This window comes from Nicrophorus vespilloides, unplaced genomic scaffold (genome assembly GCF_001412225.1).
Source record: "Nicrophorus vespilloides isolate i.1.1-1 unplaced genomic scaffold, Nicve_v1.0, whole genome shotgun sequence".
Classification (NCBI taxonomy): Eukaryota; Metazoa; Arthropoda; class Insecta; order Coleoptera; family Silphidae; genus Nicrophorus; species Nicrophorus vespilloides.
The window spans coordinates 1-19,209 of record NW_017096671.1 but is presented as its reverse complement, the minus strand read 5'-3'; the positions used below and the strand labels follow the sequence as shown (position 1 = coordinate 19,209).

The following is a 19,209-nucleotide window of genomic DNA, read 5'->3' as shown; positions in this document are numbered from 1 at the left end:
CCCCCCCCCAACCACCTGCATAGCAAGGATCAAAAAGAAATTGGTACGTATCCCCCCATCCAAAAACTTATTTACTCGGTAAATTATGTTGAGAAAAGAAACCTAAACTCATTTCGCTTGTAACAATATTGCTATTTTCGTTGCATTCGATCGAAAACTAGTCTTCTTTTTGTTTCTTTTAAAGAAAGTAACTTAAGATATCACCGGGGAAGGTTTGAGTAACGATAAAAGTGTCCCGTTAAAACGAGCGCTCTGCTCCACCGCACTAACCGTTCGATGTTTATCTATCAATCTCGATAAGCCCGGCTTCCTGCTCACTGTTTCCCCGGCTCACACAACATATTGCCACTCAGAGCGGAAGATTTCCTGAAGGATTAAACGAATGGGAATGGAAACAAGTATACAAAAGACGGGCTTCATCCACACTCTAAAAGCATCCACTTGCCTTGCCTTGATTCTCAATCCCTTTACTTTTTTTTTTCTCTCGTTTTCTTGTACTCTCCTCCGCGATCATCATCGCAATCACCTAAATTGATGCAATCGGTACAAACCGTCTAGATCTGCTGTTTTTCTCATTTTCAATATTTATCGCCGCGATTTACATCGTTCCCTTTTGTTTAATTTCCTGCTGGATACATTAGATGCGCTTAATTTATTATAAACCCGGACGCGAAAGGAATGCGAGCAATATAAATTCCCGTCGAGGAAATAATAAGCTCCCGGGATTAGTTTTTTTTGTTGTTGTTTGGAATGTTTCCGGTTTTCCGCTCTTTGTTTCTTCTGCTATTTATTTTTTTTTGTAATTTCGTGGGAAAACAAATCGGTGCATTCGTCGAAACACGGACTCATCGCAAGTTTTAATTAATGCAATTCATTTCGCGCGAACTAATTTCTGCAACAAGACACGTTGAAGGTTTCTGCAAACCGCAGTTTCTCAGTTGGTATTCCGGTGATATTGGTTTCTTTATTAACGATGTTTGTTACAATTGGATATCAAATTCAGCGATTGCAATTGATTTCGCGCAATTGAATGTAACGTTCCATGCAAATATAGAATTGTATATTTAGTTTGCAAGCGTGAATAATGGAATTATTCATGAACGTGTGGATCAATGCTGCGTTTTAATTGTGACATTAATTGACACTTTATTATTAGTAAAGTTGTCGGGTTGGGGGGAAAGTTTAGGTTTTATTTAAAAAGTTTACCGCGCCTAAAATGTCGTAAGCCCAACTTCCGGTAACTTTGAGATAAGTCGAATCGCCGCGATTTTCGTTTGGGGCGAAAAAAAGAGAGATATAGATAAGGAAATTGCGGATGTTCGTTTGCCGTATCATCCGCACTTCGGAGGAAACGAGATTCAGATGAAACGCGTGAATTGAAATGGCAAAAGTCGTATTCGCACGTTTTTTTTCTTCTTTTCAGAAACGTTTCAGAGATAATCTATTGTAATCTACGTTGAATGATACTCAAAATATTGATTTTTTAAACGTAAATATTTTAGTAAATAACTAAAAGCGGCAGGATCCTGCAGGGTAGTGACATATGAGAGGTTTAGAGCCCGGAATGCAATACCTGCAGTGCAGCTTTCCTGCTGCGTTATTGCGAATGCCAGTTGCACATATTTAGAGTACTTAAATTATTATTGCAAAAGGAATTTACCGTACCGTTTCGCATAATCGCATCAGCAAATTAATTTCGATGTTTACGAATTAATAATTCCATACAAATATAATCTTGTCTTCATTAGAGAACAAACAACTCTCTCGCTCGTTTTAATTACGATTAAATATAATTAACGTTTTTTTTTCTTCTCGTAATTACTTCAAATTATAATCGCGAGATTGCGGCGCAAAAAAAGTGCTCTTGGAACGTATTAAAATCTAATTACAGTTAAGGTGCGTGCGCGTAATTAGCGCTGGATGCGGGAGGGCTTTCGCAGATGACGAACGTCTTCTGCAAGTGTTTTGGGTTGGGAAAGAGCGATTACATAATCGCCTTCGTAACCCAGTTACGTCACGTTCCCTAGTTATAAAACAATCGAAGATCAATCCGTTGCCGGGTTACGGATTGGAACGGACGCGGATTTATTGTCAAAAAAAAAGAAAACACCATATTCGTACCGTAACGTAACGAAAAGGGTGCAAATGTATATATATATATAGAACAAAAATGAAAAGGGCCGACTACGATTTATTTCGTTTTATATTTATTTCTCACCCGAGCAGCCTTTCCCAACAATTTTTATTGAATCGACTTGAGCTCTTGCATTCGCTGAGCTTCCCCTTTTTAAATAATTTTAAGTGTTATCGTGGCTAACAGCGATGCTGCGCGTTGCTCCAATTTGCGATAGACATTTATTAAGATGTACGAGAATCGGTGAGAGGAGCTTTTTCGGTACATAAAAATTTCGCATAATTTTGCGCACGTAAACAAATTACATCGCGCGCAATCCATTTCGATCTGTCAACTTGCATTTGTGTCTCGCGCTCTAAAATTAAATGATGAATGCGCCGGGTTTGCCGATTTCCAAGCTCTGAATTAACCCAAATATTTGAGTCGGTAATTACTTGATTACTAAACAAAGAAAAAAAAAGTATGCGAACAAAGATTTAATCATCCTTTTTTTTTGTGTTACATTTAAATGTAATCAATCTCGGCGTTACGAAACAACAAAAAGGGAAGATTTGTGTTGCTAATATATTTTGATATTCTCTTTTCAGTTTGTATATCAATTACTTAATTAGTAAACAAAGCATTCGCACGTTCATTAATGTAAGCCCAAACAATTTTATAAAACAAAATAACAAAAGGTAACTGCAAAGCCTGCTAATTATATTGAAAATGATTATATTTCATAATTTACAAAACGTAATTGTTAATATATTACCAGAAATTAATGAACATTAATTAACGTATACGTTAATTGAATACGCATATAATAATAACTGTTTAACATATTTATATAATTAAGCAATTGAAAACAGCAATATCGGTCGAACTATGAATCACAATTAATCTAACGTAAGCTATAAATCCTGATCAAATAATGCCCATAACGTAAACACAATTTGATCCAACAAAATGTTTGTAGTTGGAGATAATTGATGATAATTTAGAATATTTATAATTTACAGTGTTTAGAGCAGATGTAACAAGAGAGTCTTTTTTCTATTTGAAATTTGTAATTTCGTGTTTTTCCAGTGCCGATTGCTATTCCCAAAGCGTAAAATTCGATTCAGCAGATGCAACTAATTACAGTTTGCGGATAACGTAATTAACTTGCGGTTAATACGTGCCTCATTTTGTCATTAAAAAAAAGTTCTAACTTGAATTGGTGATATTTTGTGTAAAATCTGTAACTAATTGTTATAATACACTAATTTAGAATCAAAAATTTTGATAAGCGAAACATGACAATGAATGATTTTATAATAGAAATACCTAATTCAAAGGAGTTTCGAGTAAGTTCGCAATGTAGGGAAACGACATGATAAGTTTTAGCTAATTGAATTCGAAACTTGTGATGACTTTGGTTTCGATTAAACTTGTTTATTTTATTATTAAAGTTAGAAACAATTATTCGCAAAGTTCTAAATACTAATATTATCAAATTATTGTATTTGAGTTAAAACTTTGCGCACTAGAAATTAAATACATTAACAATTGTTATGTTGGTTAAGATTAATTAACGTTACTTTAAGTTACGTTACGTGTTACATGCGTTTGTTCATTTGATACAATTCAATTATTTTGTTGTGGTTGCCCATGGTAACTGATTCTAATGGGCGTCGCCAAAGCAACTTCGAACAAAAGCGGGAGCAGCAGTAGGTCGAAGTTCCCAAAACTGCAGTAATTAACTTTAATGAATGCAAAAAAAAAATAGATTACCAACACGAGTCCAACAAAAAACTTCCCTAAAACCCTTTCAGGGATTAAAAGCTCTCCCTTTTTCCTCTCTTGCACGACAATTTTCGCTAATCCCACAACATAGCTGATATGATTATGTATCCTTTTTTTCTTCTTTCTGCAATTCTTGCAGCAGGATTTCATCCCTTAATTATACCGAAACATTCAACGCGCTGCGGTACAACCGAAAACGTGCACACGACATATTTATATCACACCGAATCAGTGAGCAGATGCCGCATCTTAATTAACTCGAAAGCAATTACTGCAGTCAACAGACGTTTTGTTTACTTGCGACATTTGTACCGACTAAATGTACAATTACGCTATTAATAACTTAAGTGATTTAAGTAATAATTATAATTTCTTTCGTAATGTCAAAATATTTGACGTATCTGTCATATGTTGTCAAAGAAAATAATAGATATTGACAATCAAATGATAAATTGTTTATGTTGCCAAGGTAATTGTAACCAAACATATTTGACATGTATTACTTAACTTAACCTATCAAATCGATATAGCAGATGGCGATTAGTAATTAAGACATGATTAGTTTAACTGGATTAAAGATCTGATGGTACATTAGTGCATGTGGCGTTCGGGTGGGTCTATGTGTGTGTTTGTTATCTGCAGCATGGTTAACCCATTTATCAATGCCAGCTGGAAGGGATTTCGAATTGTGCGGCTGTCTCATATCGAGAAGTCGACGCGGATCTAACGAAAGTAAGAAAGAGTTAGTGAGTGAGCGAATGTGTGAGAAAGATGGAAATAGATGGGAAATTCTGGGTGGCTTTAGCTTTTCATAATTTTTCTCCTCATTGACGCCTGCAGCTTATCCATTCGCGTTGAGCAACTGCTAACTAAACCTATTAAATTTGTCTAGCGCTAATTTATTAAGGGAACGTAATTTGCGTCCTCCTCAGAAGCAGACACTCCATATTTTAAGTTAATTAATTACTTTCTATCTCAATCCCATCTTAATTCAACTATTTCTTTTACATTAGACAATTTATAAATCTTATTTAAATCAGGTGGAAATTGCTGTGCGATGCAAATGCGAATTACGGAAACAAAAGTTTCAATTAAAATTGGTCCCCCCTTCACCTCCAAAATAACAAAAAAAAACAATGGTGGAACGGTACAAAGGGAAGGATTTTCGCGTATTAAATATAATTCAGTCGCGTCGGGCTTTGCATTATTTCGTAATTATTAAACGCCGTAAAACAAACAAACAAACCCAGAAATAAAAGGACTTAGAAATGAATGAAAGGAATTGAGAAAATAAACCTGTCCGTTATTATCTCTCTCCTGAGGACACCCAGAAAAGCTCCACAATTTGACACTAGATGGATTCGTGTAAAGCAATACAGAAGAGTCCATCCATAAATTGCACTTCCTGTTTCAGTTTCGTGTTTCCTGTTAAATTTTGTTTCTTCCTTCTTCTTTTTTTATATGTGTGTTCTTCTCAGAGAACTTCAATTATTATTTTATATCGAGAAGCCCTTTATGTCTCCCTCGACGTATAAGGGAAAGACACGCATAGGGGAAGAAAAATATATATAAAAAAAAACTCAGGTAAAACGGACGTTTTCAATTTGGAAGTAAATTAAATTATGAAATTTTAATTTGCGCTCTTTCTGTTTTTTTTTTGTATTACGTTTGTTTACGTGCGCGTAAAAAGAAAACAAAACAATTACGTAACGTAAATTATGAATTACGTAGATTCGTACGCCTACTCTCCGACTCTTTAACGACGTTGAATGGGAAAGTTTGAACTCGACTCGATTGATATATTTTTTTAATTGGTTTCATTCATTCAATTCTATAGAATTCCAGGTACGTTCGTTTCTAATTAAAATTCCACTTTTGAATTATATCTGTAGTCCCTTTTTGCACGTAATAATTGTCTTATTTATAAACGTAAAAAGTACAACCGTTTTCAAGGAACAAAGAACGTTACGTCATTCTGTTGTCAAGGATACTTTAAAATAATTTGGTTAAGGTTAAGTTACGCATGTCAAAAAGGTTGCCAACTTGTTCTTACGAAAGAAACCGTAAGAAAGTAAAGAAACAAGTTGATTAATAATGTCCGTACAAATGCATAGAAAATTACCAATTTTTCATTTAACTTTGAAGATTATTTTTTCAACAAAAAGAACTTATTAATAAGGAGAAAAAAGTTGTGTTTAATGTTCGCTATTTACTTTTTACTCTTAATTTGCAAGCGAAGTGTACTTGCCGAGAGACAAACGGAAGGGAAATAGGGCGGAACTTTTTCCCCTTAATTCCGTTATTTTACAACCGCGCGCGTTTTGTTGCGGATCCTCCGCGTTCTCTTCTGTTAAAAGTGAGTTTCCATTGTCGAAACCATTTTATTTCGCGATTTTATTTCGATTCGCCTGGAATTCAATTGAGATTTGCGGCACTTACGTTTCTCCGTGCATTTGCCGACGCAGTCCCGAACAGTCGAACCCTCGCTGATGTATTTCTGAAAACAAAAACAAAGTTAACACAAATCTTTAACAATAACTCAAACAAATCTACTTTCGCTTACGTTTATATATTAAGTGCATTTAGTATCAAGGAGGCTTTGTTTGTTTGACGTAATTAAATGACATTAAGATTATCTAACCTCAATTGGTAATTGATTGCTGAGGGTGGTAATAAACAAAGGAACAACGTCGAAATAAATAATAATATTTCGGAATTTTATTAATATCGTTTCCTTTTGTGTTGCGCCAGCAAAAAAACGGCGGTCGCCGTAAATCGCGTTTGTGGAGAAAAAGTGCCTGCCGGGAAATGAGCGGATTTTGCGCTGAGTTTTCGAATTGCATAAAATAAAATAGGAAACAAAAAAAACATGACACAATGATTACCAACATAAATTATGTAAGTCAGTTAGTTTCTTATGTTTCTTTCCTATCGTGACGTTTATCTCTAAATTATGAATAGTGGATGCGCCGGGTAATAATATAATTTTGTAGATAGGCAACATTAGATTAGTAGATGCGCGAAGACAGCTGTAATTTTGTGACTCACATTAAAAAATTAACGCAACACATAGGTTGAGACCTTTAGATTTAGAAAAATGAGTGTGTAGACTGATGTTTCTCAACCTTTTTGTTATGCTGCAACCTAATTGCTAACAGTTCTCCATGTATATTTGACACACGGTGACAGCTGTCACAAAATATAAAATACTAATTATCAAACTGACATTTAAAATGTCAATATATTTGAAATATTGAATTTAACTTTTGAGATCGTTGTGAAAAATGGATGGAAATTAAAAAGTCGTTTATTGTTTCGGCGTCATTTGTTTCCGTGATTATCCATCGGTTTCGTTCAAAAACGGTGGTCATGAAGTGCGCCAGATGGCGTTGGCATGTGAAGATGAAGGAAAAAAAAAATAGATTAAGTGGGCACCGGGTAAGGAGAGATCGCCTTTTCTTCTCTTCCCCTTAGATCCAAACGAAATTACTTCCTCCTCAGCGCTTAATGGAATCTCTCGCCGCGCGGCAAAGCTCGGACGCCTATTGTGTGCTGCGCTCGTATCGGACAAGATAGAAAGAGAAGGAAATCCGTAATTAAATCTGAATAACCGACGAATTTCCCATCAAAACTTGCTTACTTACATTTAGCATCCTTATTTGTCGCGATAATAACGCTGTTTAATTACCGCCCCTTGCTCATAATCTGTAAAAGTGGCTTTTTATTAGTGGAATTCCCTTATGTAAAATTTGAATTAACCGCCCTAATTTATCTTCTTTTTTTTTATTTCATTTCTCATGACTGTTGTTGTTTTTTTTTTTTACAGGTCTCCCGCGATTTAGCGACAAGACCGTCGCTGCCAACAACGAGCGAAACAACGGTAATTAAAAACAAATTATTCAACATTCAAATGGTTTTTTCACATTCGGTCCAGAAATGCAAACAGTTGGTGCATAAATTATGGGATCCGGGGATGCGGTTCCACTCTCCTTCTATTTGATTATTCAAATTCGCGGCTCTCTCGATCCATTCTCGAGCGCAAAAATTACAAGGGTGCGACGTTTAATTGCGAATCGGAATCGTTAAATTTCGTTAACTTAAACATATCAAATTTCAAAACTGCAATCGTAACTAATGCTTATTAATAATTATACAAAATTTTACGTCATTCAGTATGAAAGGAGAGAAAAATAATCAATTTAGAATTAATTTTTTCTCCTCATTTGCATAGCGAGTTTTCTGGCCGTCTGACAATACAGATTTTCCGGGCCAATAGTAGTGACCCACATGTCGGTCGTATTAACATTTAAATTAAAACCGCAGAAGTTACAGCGAGAGCTGAAACGCCACAACACCCATCCACATTCGGAAATGCTAATATTTCGTCGTTTTAATTTAAAGAAAACAGTGATTTCACGCAATCACTGTTTGTACAGGATTATTTCATGTGTAAAATGATATTTAACTTAGATTTTCGTAAGCATAAAACTGTACTTTAAGTTAAGTTTCGAAAAAATTAATTCATATTTCGTGCATGAGAGTGAGAGAACTCATTTTGTTAAAATGTCTCGGGGAAAAAGTATATCTTGTCGAAACGTGGAATGCATAAAATAGAAATTCATTAAGCTAAAACTACCTGCATATAAATTGTATATAATCTACACTACATACTTATTATTAAATTAAGAATTTCAAACGATTTTTAATCACGTTTCTTATTAAATATGTGTAGTGTAGTTGTGATGGAAGATATTAATATTTGCAACGTTACGGATTTTTCATATTACATCACTTTAGGCATGGTAATATAATATTCCTCTTTTCTTCTCCCTCGCCAAAGACACAGTTTATATCCATAAAGAGTGTATAAAGAATGCGTTTATTGCCTGCAGAAAATGCGAGGTGAAATATAGTCGAAAGCTTTTAGTGCATGAGCGATGGTTACGTAAATAAGAGAAAATACCGTGTAGGTGAGACTATATACTATACTCGTTTCTAAGCTCTCTATGTGTGTATATTACGTAAAAAAAATGGTCCACTCTATAGGTGGGGGTTAGATGTAATAGATAGTGTCGTGTTGCAAGTCGCATCAAGTGGGGGAATAAACCGTAGCCGTAACGCGGAAATACGTAAACGTCGACCAGGCGTAATAAATTAAATTATATCGTATTCACCTGGGTTGTCTCCGTCGCTCGCTCCACATTTCATCCCCTCGCACTCGACTCGTGCATATAAATATAGACGTGCAGACTTGGTCTTTTTGCATCGATAAATACTTGTTAAATGATCCCAAAACACGCGTATTATTTCTTAATTACGTGTTTAAAATTTCATTTATATGATAGAAATTGTACTAAGCGATAAAATTCATACACTATAGTTCATATAATTACGTACAATGCAATTTGTGATTGGTTCAATTTCGGATGATCTGATATGCACGGCAACGGCAACGGTTACGGTTACGTCATGCATGTCATTATGTTGGGTTTGATGGGAAGTCAAAGAGATTTTCCATAATTAATTTGGGCATAGCCCGAAGGCGCTGCACGTGCATTATTAACCGATCAATTGTTTGTGTGCAGAAATTGCCCTCCAACATTCTTCCCTTCCCCATTTATTTATTATTAACAAACGTTCATTCGGTCTAATGAAATTCCTTGACAACAAATCTCCATGACGACCGCTGTGCAAATGCATTGTTTCTTTCCATTTCTAATGACATTTCTACTTACGTCATTAATGTCAGTTTAATTTTTTTTTTAATACTCAATCATGTAACAAAACGTAAATTTACTTGAACATTGATGATAAGATGACGTATTTCAATTTATAATTTACAAGTTTACCAATATTTTGACACGCAATAATTGTAAATTATAAATTTACTTATATAATGATAAATTAATGCAACTTTGGTTATCTAAGTTACACGAATTGACAGATAATGTCATTTTTATTGTATATTTAGTGACTTTTATATAGAAATCTAGAGAAAAACAACAATTTCCTTGAATTGTGTATTTAGATTAATGCGTTTTATGTTACATCAACATCAACATAAACTATTTATTTGATCTGATTTGTGTTTCGTAATAGAATAGAATAGTGAAAAAAAGAGGATGCTAATGAACGGGAACTCTGGGCGCCGTTTTTGGGGGAAATGTCCGGAAAGTGGAGGAGGAAAAACTTTTCTCCATTCCGTCCGAGCCGCATCCGGAAAAACTTTCTTTTGTGCTCGTCTTTCCCATGACGTTTCCCATTTATCTCTCTCTCTCTCTCTTTCCGTATTTTATAACATTTTTGCTCGCCCTCAAAATAAAAAGAATTTTCTTACCCAATTTTATCGACACTTCCTTACATATGTTTTTCTTTATATAAAACACACACATATATGAATAGAACTTGCAAAAAAATGACATTTACTGTGACAAATTACTAACTTTTCTTTCAATGAAATTCATTACTTGAAACACAAATTTTGTATATTTGAATCGAATTTCAAACTAATTTGAAAGTTTTGAAAACGTAACATTTCTTCCTGTATTTAAATCATATTAATTTTGGATATATTTTTTCAGATTCTTTTGTTGAAAAATTGTTAACTTACGATGCAGTAGACGTGCTCCGACGATGGACAATTAATCAATTGCATATGGGTGTAATTGATGCACGGCGTTATGGAGCCGACGCCGTCGTTGTATTGGCCGCACTTCATGCATTGCAAAGCCATCGCGGCTCCGAAGACCAAAGTCAACACGAAGACGGGTACCATCAAGTTACCAAAAGAAGCCATTTTCTGCTTTACTTCCTTTATGAATCGAGCAATCGGTGAGTGAAAAAACAAATTGTTTTTCTTTTGTTACGAAGAGGGTGTTAAGTTGTTTTTGTTGTTGTTGTTGTTGTTGTTGCACTCAACAAAATTGATAAGAGCGGATGACGATGATGCAGTTCACAGAGCGCGAGTTGTCCGCAAACTAAGTAGAAAGTTTGCGCTCCGCAAACCCGGCAGACTCCGCCCACGCTACTACATATATATATACTACGTAAACTCTGCTCGGAAATATGTTTTGAAGGAGGGCCTAAACCCTTGGTTTTTTGCCCTTCCACATAGGGCACAATACAAGAAATTTATATATATATATGATTATTATTTATACGTAATATAAAATATATATTTTTCTTTGTATTTTTTCACAAAAACTGCAGCAAACATCGTTTAAGAGGAGACGACACACGCTTGAAAACTTTTCTCGTTGCCATTTTCGTTGTTGATCGATTCGTTCATAATTGAAAAGCGCTCTTTCGCATTTCGAAACCCACTGAAAAATAGAAACGGGATGAAAATAATGTGGATAAATGGGGAAACATTTACGACGTACACACTTGACCGCTCCGCGTTGAGAAACTCGTAAAGCTGTAAAAACTCGTATGAAGGAGTATTATGTTTAAAATGTTTAAGAATTGACTTGGCGATAAAACAAATATGTGTTTATTCCTTTATGGGATTGTTCGTGCGATTATGACAAGAAAATTTTAGATTATTTCTAGATTAAACTTTATATATTTTAGAGAAAAAGTTAAAAATTATTTCAATATTTTTATAACTTTTTACTTTGACAATTTACATTTAACTTTTCTTAAGTTTCATAGAATTTAGAAGAAATTAAGTTTTCTTGAATTATACATATATTTGAACATTTTTCGTCAAGTTAACAATTACACATTTTTATTGTCCCCAATTTGGATCAAAAGGCCTATGACCAATGTCTTACAAAGACAAAATAATTACGTTACGTTACGTTAATTTTGTAGGACGAATCATTAATTCAATTAAATTTGGTCTTCAATTGAACAATACGTGAATTGTAAAAAGATCAACGATTTTTTTTTTTTGGAAACTCTTCCACCTTTTATAACGTAAATAATTGTCGTCACGAGTACACTTTAAGTCCTCTTTTAAATTCTCAACTGTTTACGAATAGTCCTGCTGCAAGGACACCCCAGCCGCCTTTGATCAACGCAATTCGATTTAAAACTTTCAGTTTATTTCCCACAACAATTTTTACGTTTTATTAGAAAGATTTTTATTATATTGAATTTTTAGTTAGCATCAAGTGTGTATAATGTATGATTTATGTTTGCTACATAGTCAAGAAATTTACTATTTGAAATTTTAACCTAAGCTAACCTAACCTTAAAATAAACATCACGAAAAGTGATTATGTCAAAATTGAGTTTATATTGAAAATTTCAAATACACTGATCGAAACCGCACTATGCGAGGTACTGATAATTACAACAAGCACTTGTCATTCTCTAGAAACTTTACTAATTGTTACTCAAATTAATTTGAAATAATAATCGCAAAAGAAACAAGGAAAATCAATTTTGTTTTCCCTCATTTATTTCTCCACGCGAAACTGAACACGATTTCGTCGCGAAATAAACGAAGATATCTTCTTTTTTTTTATACGCAACGAACGGCGTAAGTGCCCCGCGCAGAAAGTACATCATTAAATTTTAATGACACATCCGATTCTCGCTCACTCCGGTCCTTATTAGCCGCATTTGGGGGGAGGGGGTCATCTCATTCTGAATTAGGACTTTTTTTTTGTGTGCGCTCCAACACTCGAACATTTTCTTTCTTTCTTTCATTTAAATAAATTCGGGGAGACGCGCGCCAACTATATAATTCGTGGTGGCAAATTTACGTCTAAGCCAACTCCCCCAGTTTTTTTTAAGTTTTACGATTTCCCAAAGGCGGCGGTCCACAATTTTTTTTTTCATCCCTGTTTCGTCCCTTTCCTTTTCCTTTCCACTAGTTTAGAGCCTCCTTTTCGCGTGCCCAAAAAGAGACTCAAATTGTACGCTAGAAAATGTTTATGTCCTTTAGGGAGAAAAAAGGAAAGAGAGAGAGAAGAACTTTCACTAAACGAAGTAGAGAGAGAGAGAGAGAGAGAAACTATATACAAGTAACGTTGAAACGTGCAAACATTAAAAGTGTTTTACTGTTAGTACTTCTCTCTTTTTTTTTTCCTCGTCTTCTTCTTATTTCGAGGCCTACTGAATTCTTAATATTATTTGACCCTCCTCACTCCCAACGAATTTCGTTATATTTTAGTTCACCCTTTTTCCACTTTCTTCTCTTCTCTGTTTTTTTTTTAATTAAATTCCTCTGGCAAATATTGACGAAGTGCAAATTAATTGAAACAATTCGGAAAGGGCGCTAAACAAGTTTATTTTAATTAAATTATGTAATTTCGATTTCAATTAAATTCAATTTTTGCGTGCTGTTACGAAGATTTGTATTAATCTCGTTGTTGTCGCGCATTCATTCCGTATTCGCATTTCGTATGCATTTATTAAAATTGATATTTCAATATTATTACAAATCAAATTAATTGAAACAAACATCGCTTGGTTACAAACATAATTCAACGGTAACTTAGTTACGTTACTATGGTTATTTGTTTCCTTAAAAAATTGTTTACTTAATACTTTTGTTTTCCGAATAAGTGTTTATAACATTCAATTATAATATTTCGTATGCTAACTTTGATTATTAACATTTTTCTATGGAAAGTTTAAAATGAACTTGTGATATATGCTACCGTATAAGCTCTATATTATGTTCCTAACGCAGTTGCTAGATGGCAGAGCTGGGAGAGAAAAAAATATAGTAATTGGAAATCATTGATTATGTGATTATTTCAATTGAAATACAATTTTCATTGTTATAGAAAGGGAAATGTAAATTGTATTAAATAATAATGAAATGAGAACAAAAATAATGTTTTAATTATGTAGGCAATCCGTGTGACATGCGTGTATATTTGATTGCTAATTGTCGATAAGTGCGGTCTCTTCTTTATCGGCAAAACAATGTGAAGAAAAATTTATCAAGTTAACCTCACAATTCAGTCGTGGTCGTGGGCATGTAACTAGTTGGTGCACACGTGTGTTTTTCTTTCTGTTGATTTTGCACCAAAAAAAAAATAATAATCAATCAAGATGCCGAAGAAATCGAAAATTGGAAAGCAGCGTAAGGATAAGTACTATCAGTTGGCCAAGGAAACCGGGTTTCGTTCTCGTGCCGCGTTCAAGTTGATTCAGTTGAATCGAAAATTCGAATTCCTGCAAAAGTCCAGAGTATGCATAGATCTGTGTGCAGCTCCGGGAGGATGGATGCAAGTGGCCAGACAGAACATGCCCGTTTCGAGCATCGTTGTTGGTAAGTTTTATTTTGTTGTTTGATTTTCTGTGTAGATGCTTGAATGTGATTGCGTTTCAGGTATCGATCTGTTCCCTATCAAACCCATCCAGGGTTGCATCGGTTTAGTGGAGGATATCACAACGGAGAAATGCAGGGTTGCTCTGACGAAGGAACTGCAAACATGGAAGGCTGATGTTGTGCTCAACGATGGTGCCCCGAACGTGGGTAAAAATTGGCTCTTTGATGCCTACCAGCAGGCGTGTTTGACATTGAGCGCGTTGAAACTGGCGACGCAGTTCTTGAAGAAGGGCGGTTGGTTCGTAACGAAGGTGTTCCGATCGAAAGATTACCAGCCGTTGATGTGGGTGTTCAAGCAACTTTTCAAGAAAGTCCACGCCACGAAACCGCAAGCTTCGCGTAATGAATCCGCCGAAATTTTCGTCGTCTGCCAATATTACATGGCCCCCGATAAATTGGACCCCAAATTCATGGATCCTAAATACGTTTTCGAAGAGTTGGACATTGAGCCAAAAAATAAGCTGAACATTTTGCATCCAGAGAAAACAAAGAAAAGCAAAGTTGAGGGATATGAAGATAACAACTACACCATGACCAATAAACTGCCGGTTTCTGAATTTGTTAAGCATCCTAATGGAATTGGGGCTTTGGAAGTTGCTACGCAAGTGAGTATTGCTTATTTGGTTGCCTATTTTCCATTTACTAATTAATTTTTCTCTAGATTGTTTTCGACGATGATAGGATAGCTAATCATAAGAGCACAACAAACGAAATCAAGGAGTGCTGCAAAGACATCAAAGTGTTGGGTCGTAAGGATTTGAGGCAGCTTCTGGCTTGGTGGAAGATAATGAATGCAGAGTTCGTGAAGCCTGAGAAGGAGGAGGAGGAAGTGGACGAAATCGAGGAGTCTGCTGAGGAGGAGGAAGATGAGGAGACTCAGATCGATAATCATATTTCCGAATTGCAAGATGAGGAGAAGAAGGAGATGAAGCGCAAGAAAAAGAAGGCGCTGAAGGAGCGTAAAAAGTTGAACGAGAAGTTGAACTTGAAGATGGTGCTTAAAGGCGACGAAGGTCCGACGATGGAGGGTGACGAAATGTTCAATTTGAAGATGGTCAAGTCTTCCAAGGACATGGAGAAACTTCTCGATCAGGATCCGAACATCGTCGCCAAAGAGGAAATTGATTATGTTGCTCAAGCGAAATACGAGAGATATCAGAAGGGCGAAAGCCACTTAGACAGTTCTGGACTGTATTATAAAGATTCCGATTCCGAGTTAGAAATGGAGAGTGGAAATGAAGATGATGATGAGGTTATCAAAGAAGGCTTGGGTTTCAGCGACGACGACGATGATGAGAAAGACGACGAATCGCCGAAGAAAAAGAAGAAGCAAGAGAAGAATCCGCTGATCACGGATTTGGATAACAGGAATAAGGAGCAAAAGAGGATTTCCAAAGCGGAGATGTTCTTCGAACGCGACATTTTTAAGAATTTGATTAGCGAGAAGGACGAGGACGCTGATCTGGATAAGTTGGCGGAGCTGTACAAGAGCAAGGGTATGAAGGTGAGGGAGGAGGTCAAAGCTAAGGAGATTGTTAAGAAGGAGGTGAGCAAGGACGAGTCTGATAGCGATTACAGTACGGATGAAGACAGTAGCGATTCGGATGAGAGTGATTATGATTTCGATCAGATCAAGAAGAAGCATTCCGCTAAGAAACAGGAGGAGGAGAAGGATGGGTTTGAGGTGGTGAAAAGTACGCCGATCAAGGGTAAGAGGAAGTTGACTGTCGAGGAATTGGCTTTGGGTACTGTTCTGGTGAACAGTAAGAAGGCGAAGCGCGATATGATCGATGCGGCGTGGAACAGGTACACGTTCAACGATAAGAATCTGCCGGATTGGTTCGTGGACGATGAGAACAAGCACATGAAGAAGGAGGCTAACGTTCCGAAGGAATTGGTGGACGATTACAAGAAGCGTCTGGAAGAGATCAACGTTAGGCCGATCAAGAAGGTGATCGAGGCCAAGGCCAGGAAGAAGAGGAGGACTCTGAAGAAGCTGGAGAAGGCGAAGAAGAAGGTCGAGGCTCTGATCGATAACAACGACGTGGACGACAGGGAGAAGGCCAAGCAGATTAAGCAGCTGTACAAGAAGGCTCACAGAACCACGAAGGAGGAGGTCACGTACGTCGTGGCGAAGAAGCACAGCGCCGGCAAAAGGGTGGCGAGACCCGCTGGAATAAAGGGTCCGTACAAGGTGGTAGATCCGCGCATGAGGAAGGACAGCAGAAACGATAGGATAAGGAGCAAGCGTAGCAAGAAGAAGACTAAAGGGCCGAAACCGAAGGCAGCTCAAAGTAAGAATAAAAAGAAATAGACAGCGCCCACGCATAATATATATGTATATTTATATAATAAAAACACGTTTTACTTCTATATAAATAATAATCCTTAGTGCGATGATAGTGAGTGAATCTCTAGAACGTAATATTTTGACATTGCCCCCCCCGAAGGCCGTAATTTATATTTAAAGAATCAGAGGAGGCGGCGGCGGCGGCGCGCGCCTCCTGGATCAGGTTCAAGGTCGCCGGATTCGAAGGACTCTCGGGCCGCATCTATACATTATCCTCTCCTCCGCCTCCACTCCTCACTCCTTCCGCTCGCCCTTGCAACGTTTTGTGTGGCGCACGCGAAATTCACGGCCAAACCGATGATAAATAATTGAGTTGATAAGTGGCCAAACGGCGGCGACGGCAGCAGCAACTTATGTAATCTGCAGTCCGGAATTCGTTTCTATAAATACGCGACTAATAAATACGCGCTTACATTCACAAACGTCCCCCCAGATCCATATCCGTCAAAAATGACATATCTCAAATGTCATTTAAAAAAAATAACCATGGAAACGACTGAAATAAAAGCGTTACGTTACGTAAAAGCGAACGAGACGTCATTACGTAATGTCACACGTCTCGAAACGAACGATATGCTCAAATCCCGACAGCAGAGACCGTTAATCCATTTGCATTTCTATTAAGAGTGATCCCATTTGGCGAGATGTGTAGCGTTGATGCAATTATCCGTTCTCCGTCGCCGCAACCGAAATTTTTAAGCGAATTATACCAATATGCAAATTGATTTTGTTTTTTTTAACATTCTATTGCGTATTAATTCAATTATTGTAATTCCCGTTAACAATTCCAACTGATATTAGCGAACAGGAAGATGCTGATTCTCTTTCTGTCTGTAATGCTCACCGCAACTTGCGTCATTTGCTACTTATCATATTGTCATGGTAACATTGCTTTACGAGCACCAATAGAAACATGTTAATCGTTTCTATTAGTGTTTTGTTCGAGTCCGTAACGTATTATAATAATTTAGCAATTAAAACAATTCTGTTACGGATACGTTACGACAAAAATTGTAATTTTTCATTTTATTATTTCAATCCACGACAAAGAGCGACCTTGACACAGCGCACAATGGACGCGAACATCGTGATATCGACCAAACAACCTACTTCTTCACCTCTTTCCGTTCCGCACAGATCTTATAAGTGTATACATATAGAACTCTTGAGTTCACAATAAACCGATGAGGACATTGAACTTACTTGATCTTTACGCTTTCGATGATACAGTTTTTTTTTGTTTATCCTAAATATTTCTGTGAAATGTGCACTTAAAATAACTTGTCTTTCGTTTCGCCATCGACTTTCTAGGGCCAACGACACTCGAAGGTCCTTTACCTCCGAGGGAATCCGAGCGTGCATGATGGAATTTCAACGAAACAAGAAATGAACAATTTTAGGCAAGAACCTTGACCTTGCGTAAAGTCAAATTATCTCTTTTTATCTTTTCTTTTTTATCTTTTTATCGGATTAGTTTTTGGGAATTATCCAAATTGCAATTCCCATTTGTTGTTTCATTAAATTCAATAAATTTTCGAAACAAATATTTCATAACCGTAACGTAAGACAAAAAGTCAAACGCACAGATGTGTGTTACGTTTGCATGCAAATTCGCTTAATCATCGACGTCCAAGCTTTTTCTCCGAACCATTTATTAATCACGTTTAATAACATTATATTATTTTTTTTTTTATTTCGATTCAGCGAACGTTTCTATGTAACAAATTATTTATTTATAGAATGTAATTCGGGAAATTTCGGTTTTCAGAATTTCGCATTTAATTAATGCGGCTCGAGGAAATTCGCGAACGCTAAGAAATAATGAATCTGTATAGATATTTTATATTCTTTTCAAATGAACTATAAAGTATTGTACAAATTGCTTTATTGTGTGTCAAGTATTACGGTGGAATTAAATCATCGGGATTATTTGATTGATCCCCTGAGTAACCTGCACTACTGTGCTAATGCTGGCGACTAATAATTAAGGATCAAAGGTAGCGTTCAGCAGCTTTTAGTGCTTTTGCCCCCATCCCTTTGATGCCCAATCTGCAAGTGCTTTCATTACCATTCTAATTGAATTTTCTTAACTTTTCCGACTACATTGAATGAATCTAATATTTGAAATCCTCGTAACGTACATCGGACAATGGAATTCTTTGAGAACACCAATAAATAAAGTCGACCTTAAACCCTCCCAAGTCTAGACGCGCTCGATGCAAAAGATAAAGACAGTGAGTGAGTGAGTAATCCCTGCTGCCCTCGGGAAGTAAACCGGTAGGATAAGAACTTTAATTTGAGACTACATTATTTCAGTTATATTATATACGATGTTCAAGATTTTTATTTTCTGCAGAGCTACAGATCATAACCGTAACTATTCATATAACCATACTAAAATAATGGATGTTATTCAGTTTTTCGATAATAACTCGAAAAGTAATAAACTTTTTTATGATTTTATTGCATAATCAGATGCACGCAAGCGTTGCGCAACTTTTTATGTAACAAAAGTTACGTAATGTTCGTTACGTAACAGAGAAACGACGTTTTTTTCGTTTTTTTCGTTTTTCGTAATTTCTCGACAACCCCTTAAGATAATTACATCATCGACCACTCTATGAAAGCTGAATAGTCTCACCTTTCCAAAGCGCCAGCTATACT

The 19,209-nt window shown here is 36.2% G+C and overlaps 2 protein-coding genes and 1 long non-coding RNA gene across 3 annotated transcripts in view; 2 read left to right on the top strand and 1 right to left on the bottom strand.

Moving 5' to 3' along the window:
* The window catches only part of LOC108557842, an 11,688-nt gene extending 1,138 nt beyond the window's left edge, over positions 1–10,550 (top strand). Inside the window, exons 4-5 of the long non-coding RNA XR_001890875.1 lie at positions 7,728–7,781; positions 10,483–10,550. This is a non-coding gene — a long non-coding RNA (uncharacterized LOC108557842). The remainder of the gene's footprint in view (positions 1–7,727; positions 7,782–10,482) is intronic.
* LOC108557840 overlaps positions 1–10,946 on the bottom strand; it is a 20,634-nt gene extending 9,688 nt beyond the window's left edge. The window contains exons 1-2 of the mRNA XM_017914526.1: positions 10,512–10,946; positions 6,341–6,398 (exon numbers count right to left, since the gene is read on the bottom strand). Of these exons, the coding sequence (XP_017770015.1) occupies positions 6,341–6,398; positions 10,512–10,697 (244 nt within the window). The 5' untranslated portion in view covers positions 10,698–10,946. The remainder of the gene's footprint in view (positions 1–6,340; positions 6,399–10,511) is intronic.
* Positions 10,947–13,756: 2,810 nt separating this feature from the next.
* LOC108557838 (pre-rRNA processing protein FTSJ3) lies at positions 13,757–16,557 on the top strand. Its single transcript, XM_017914525.1, has 3 exons — positions 13,757–14,135; positions 14,196–14,800; positions 14,857–16,557. Exons 1-3 carry the CDS (start codon positions 13,916–13,918, stop codon positions 16,507–16,509), a joined length of 2,478 nt encoding a protein of 825 aa, XP_017770014.1. The 5' UTR covers positions 13,757–13,915; the 3' UTR covers positions 16,510–16,557.
* Positions 16,558–19,209: the final 2,652 nt, after the last annotated feature.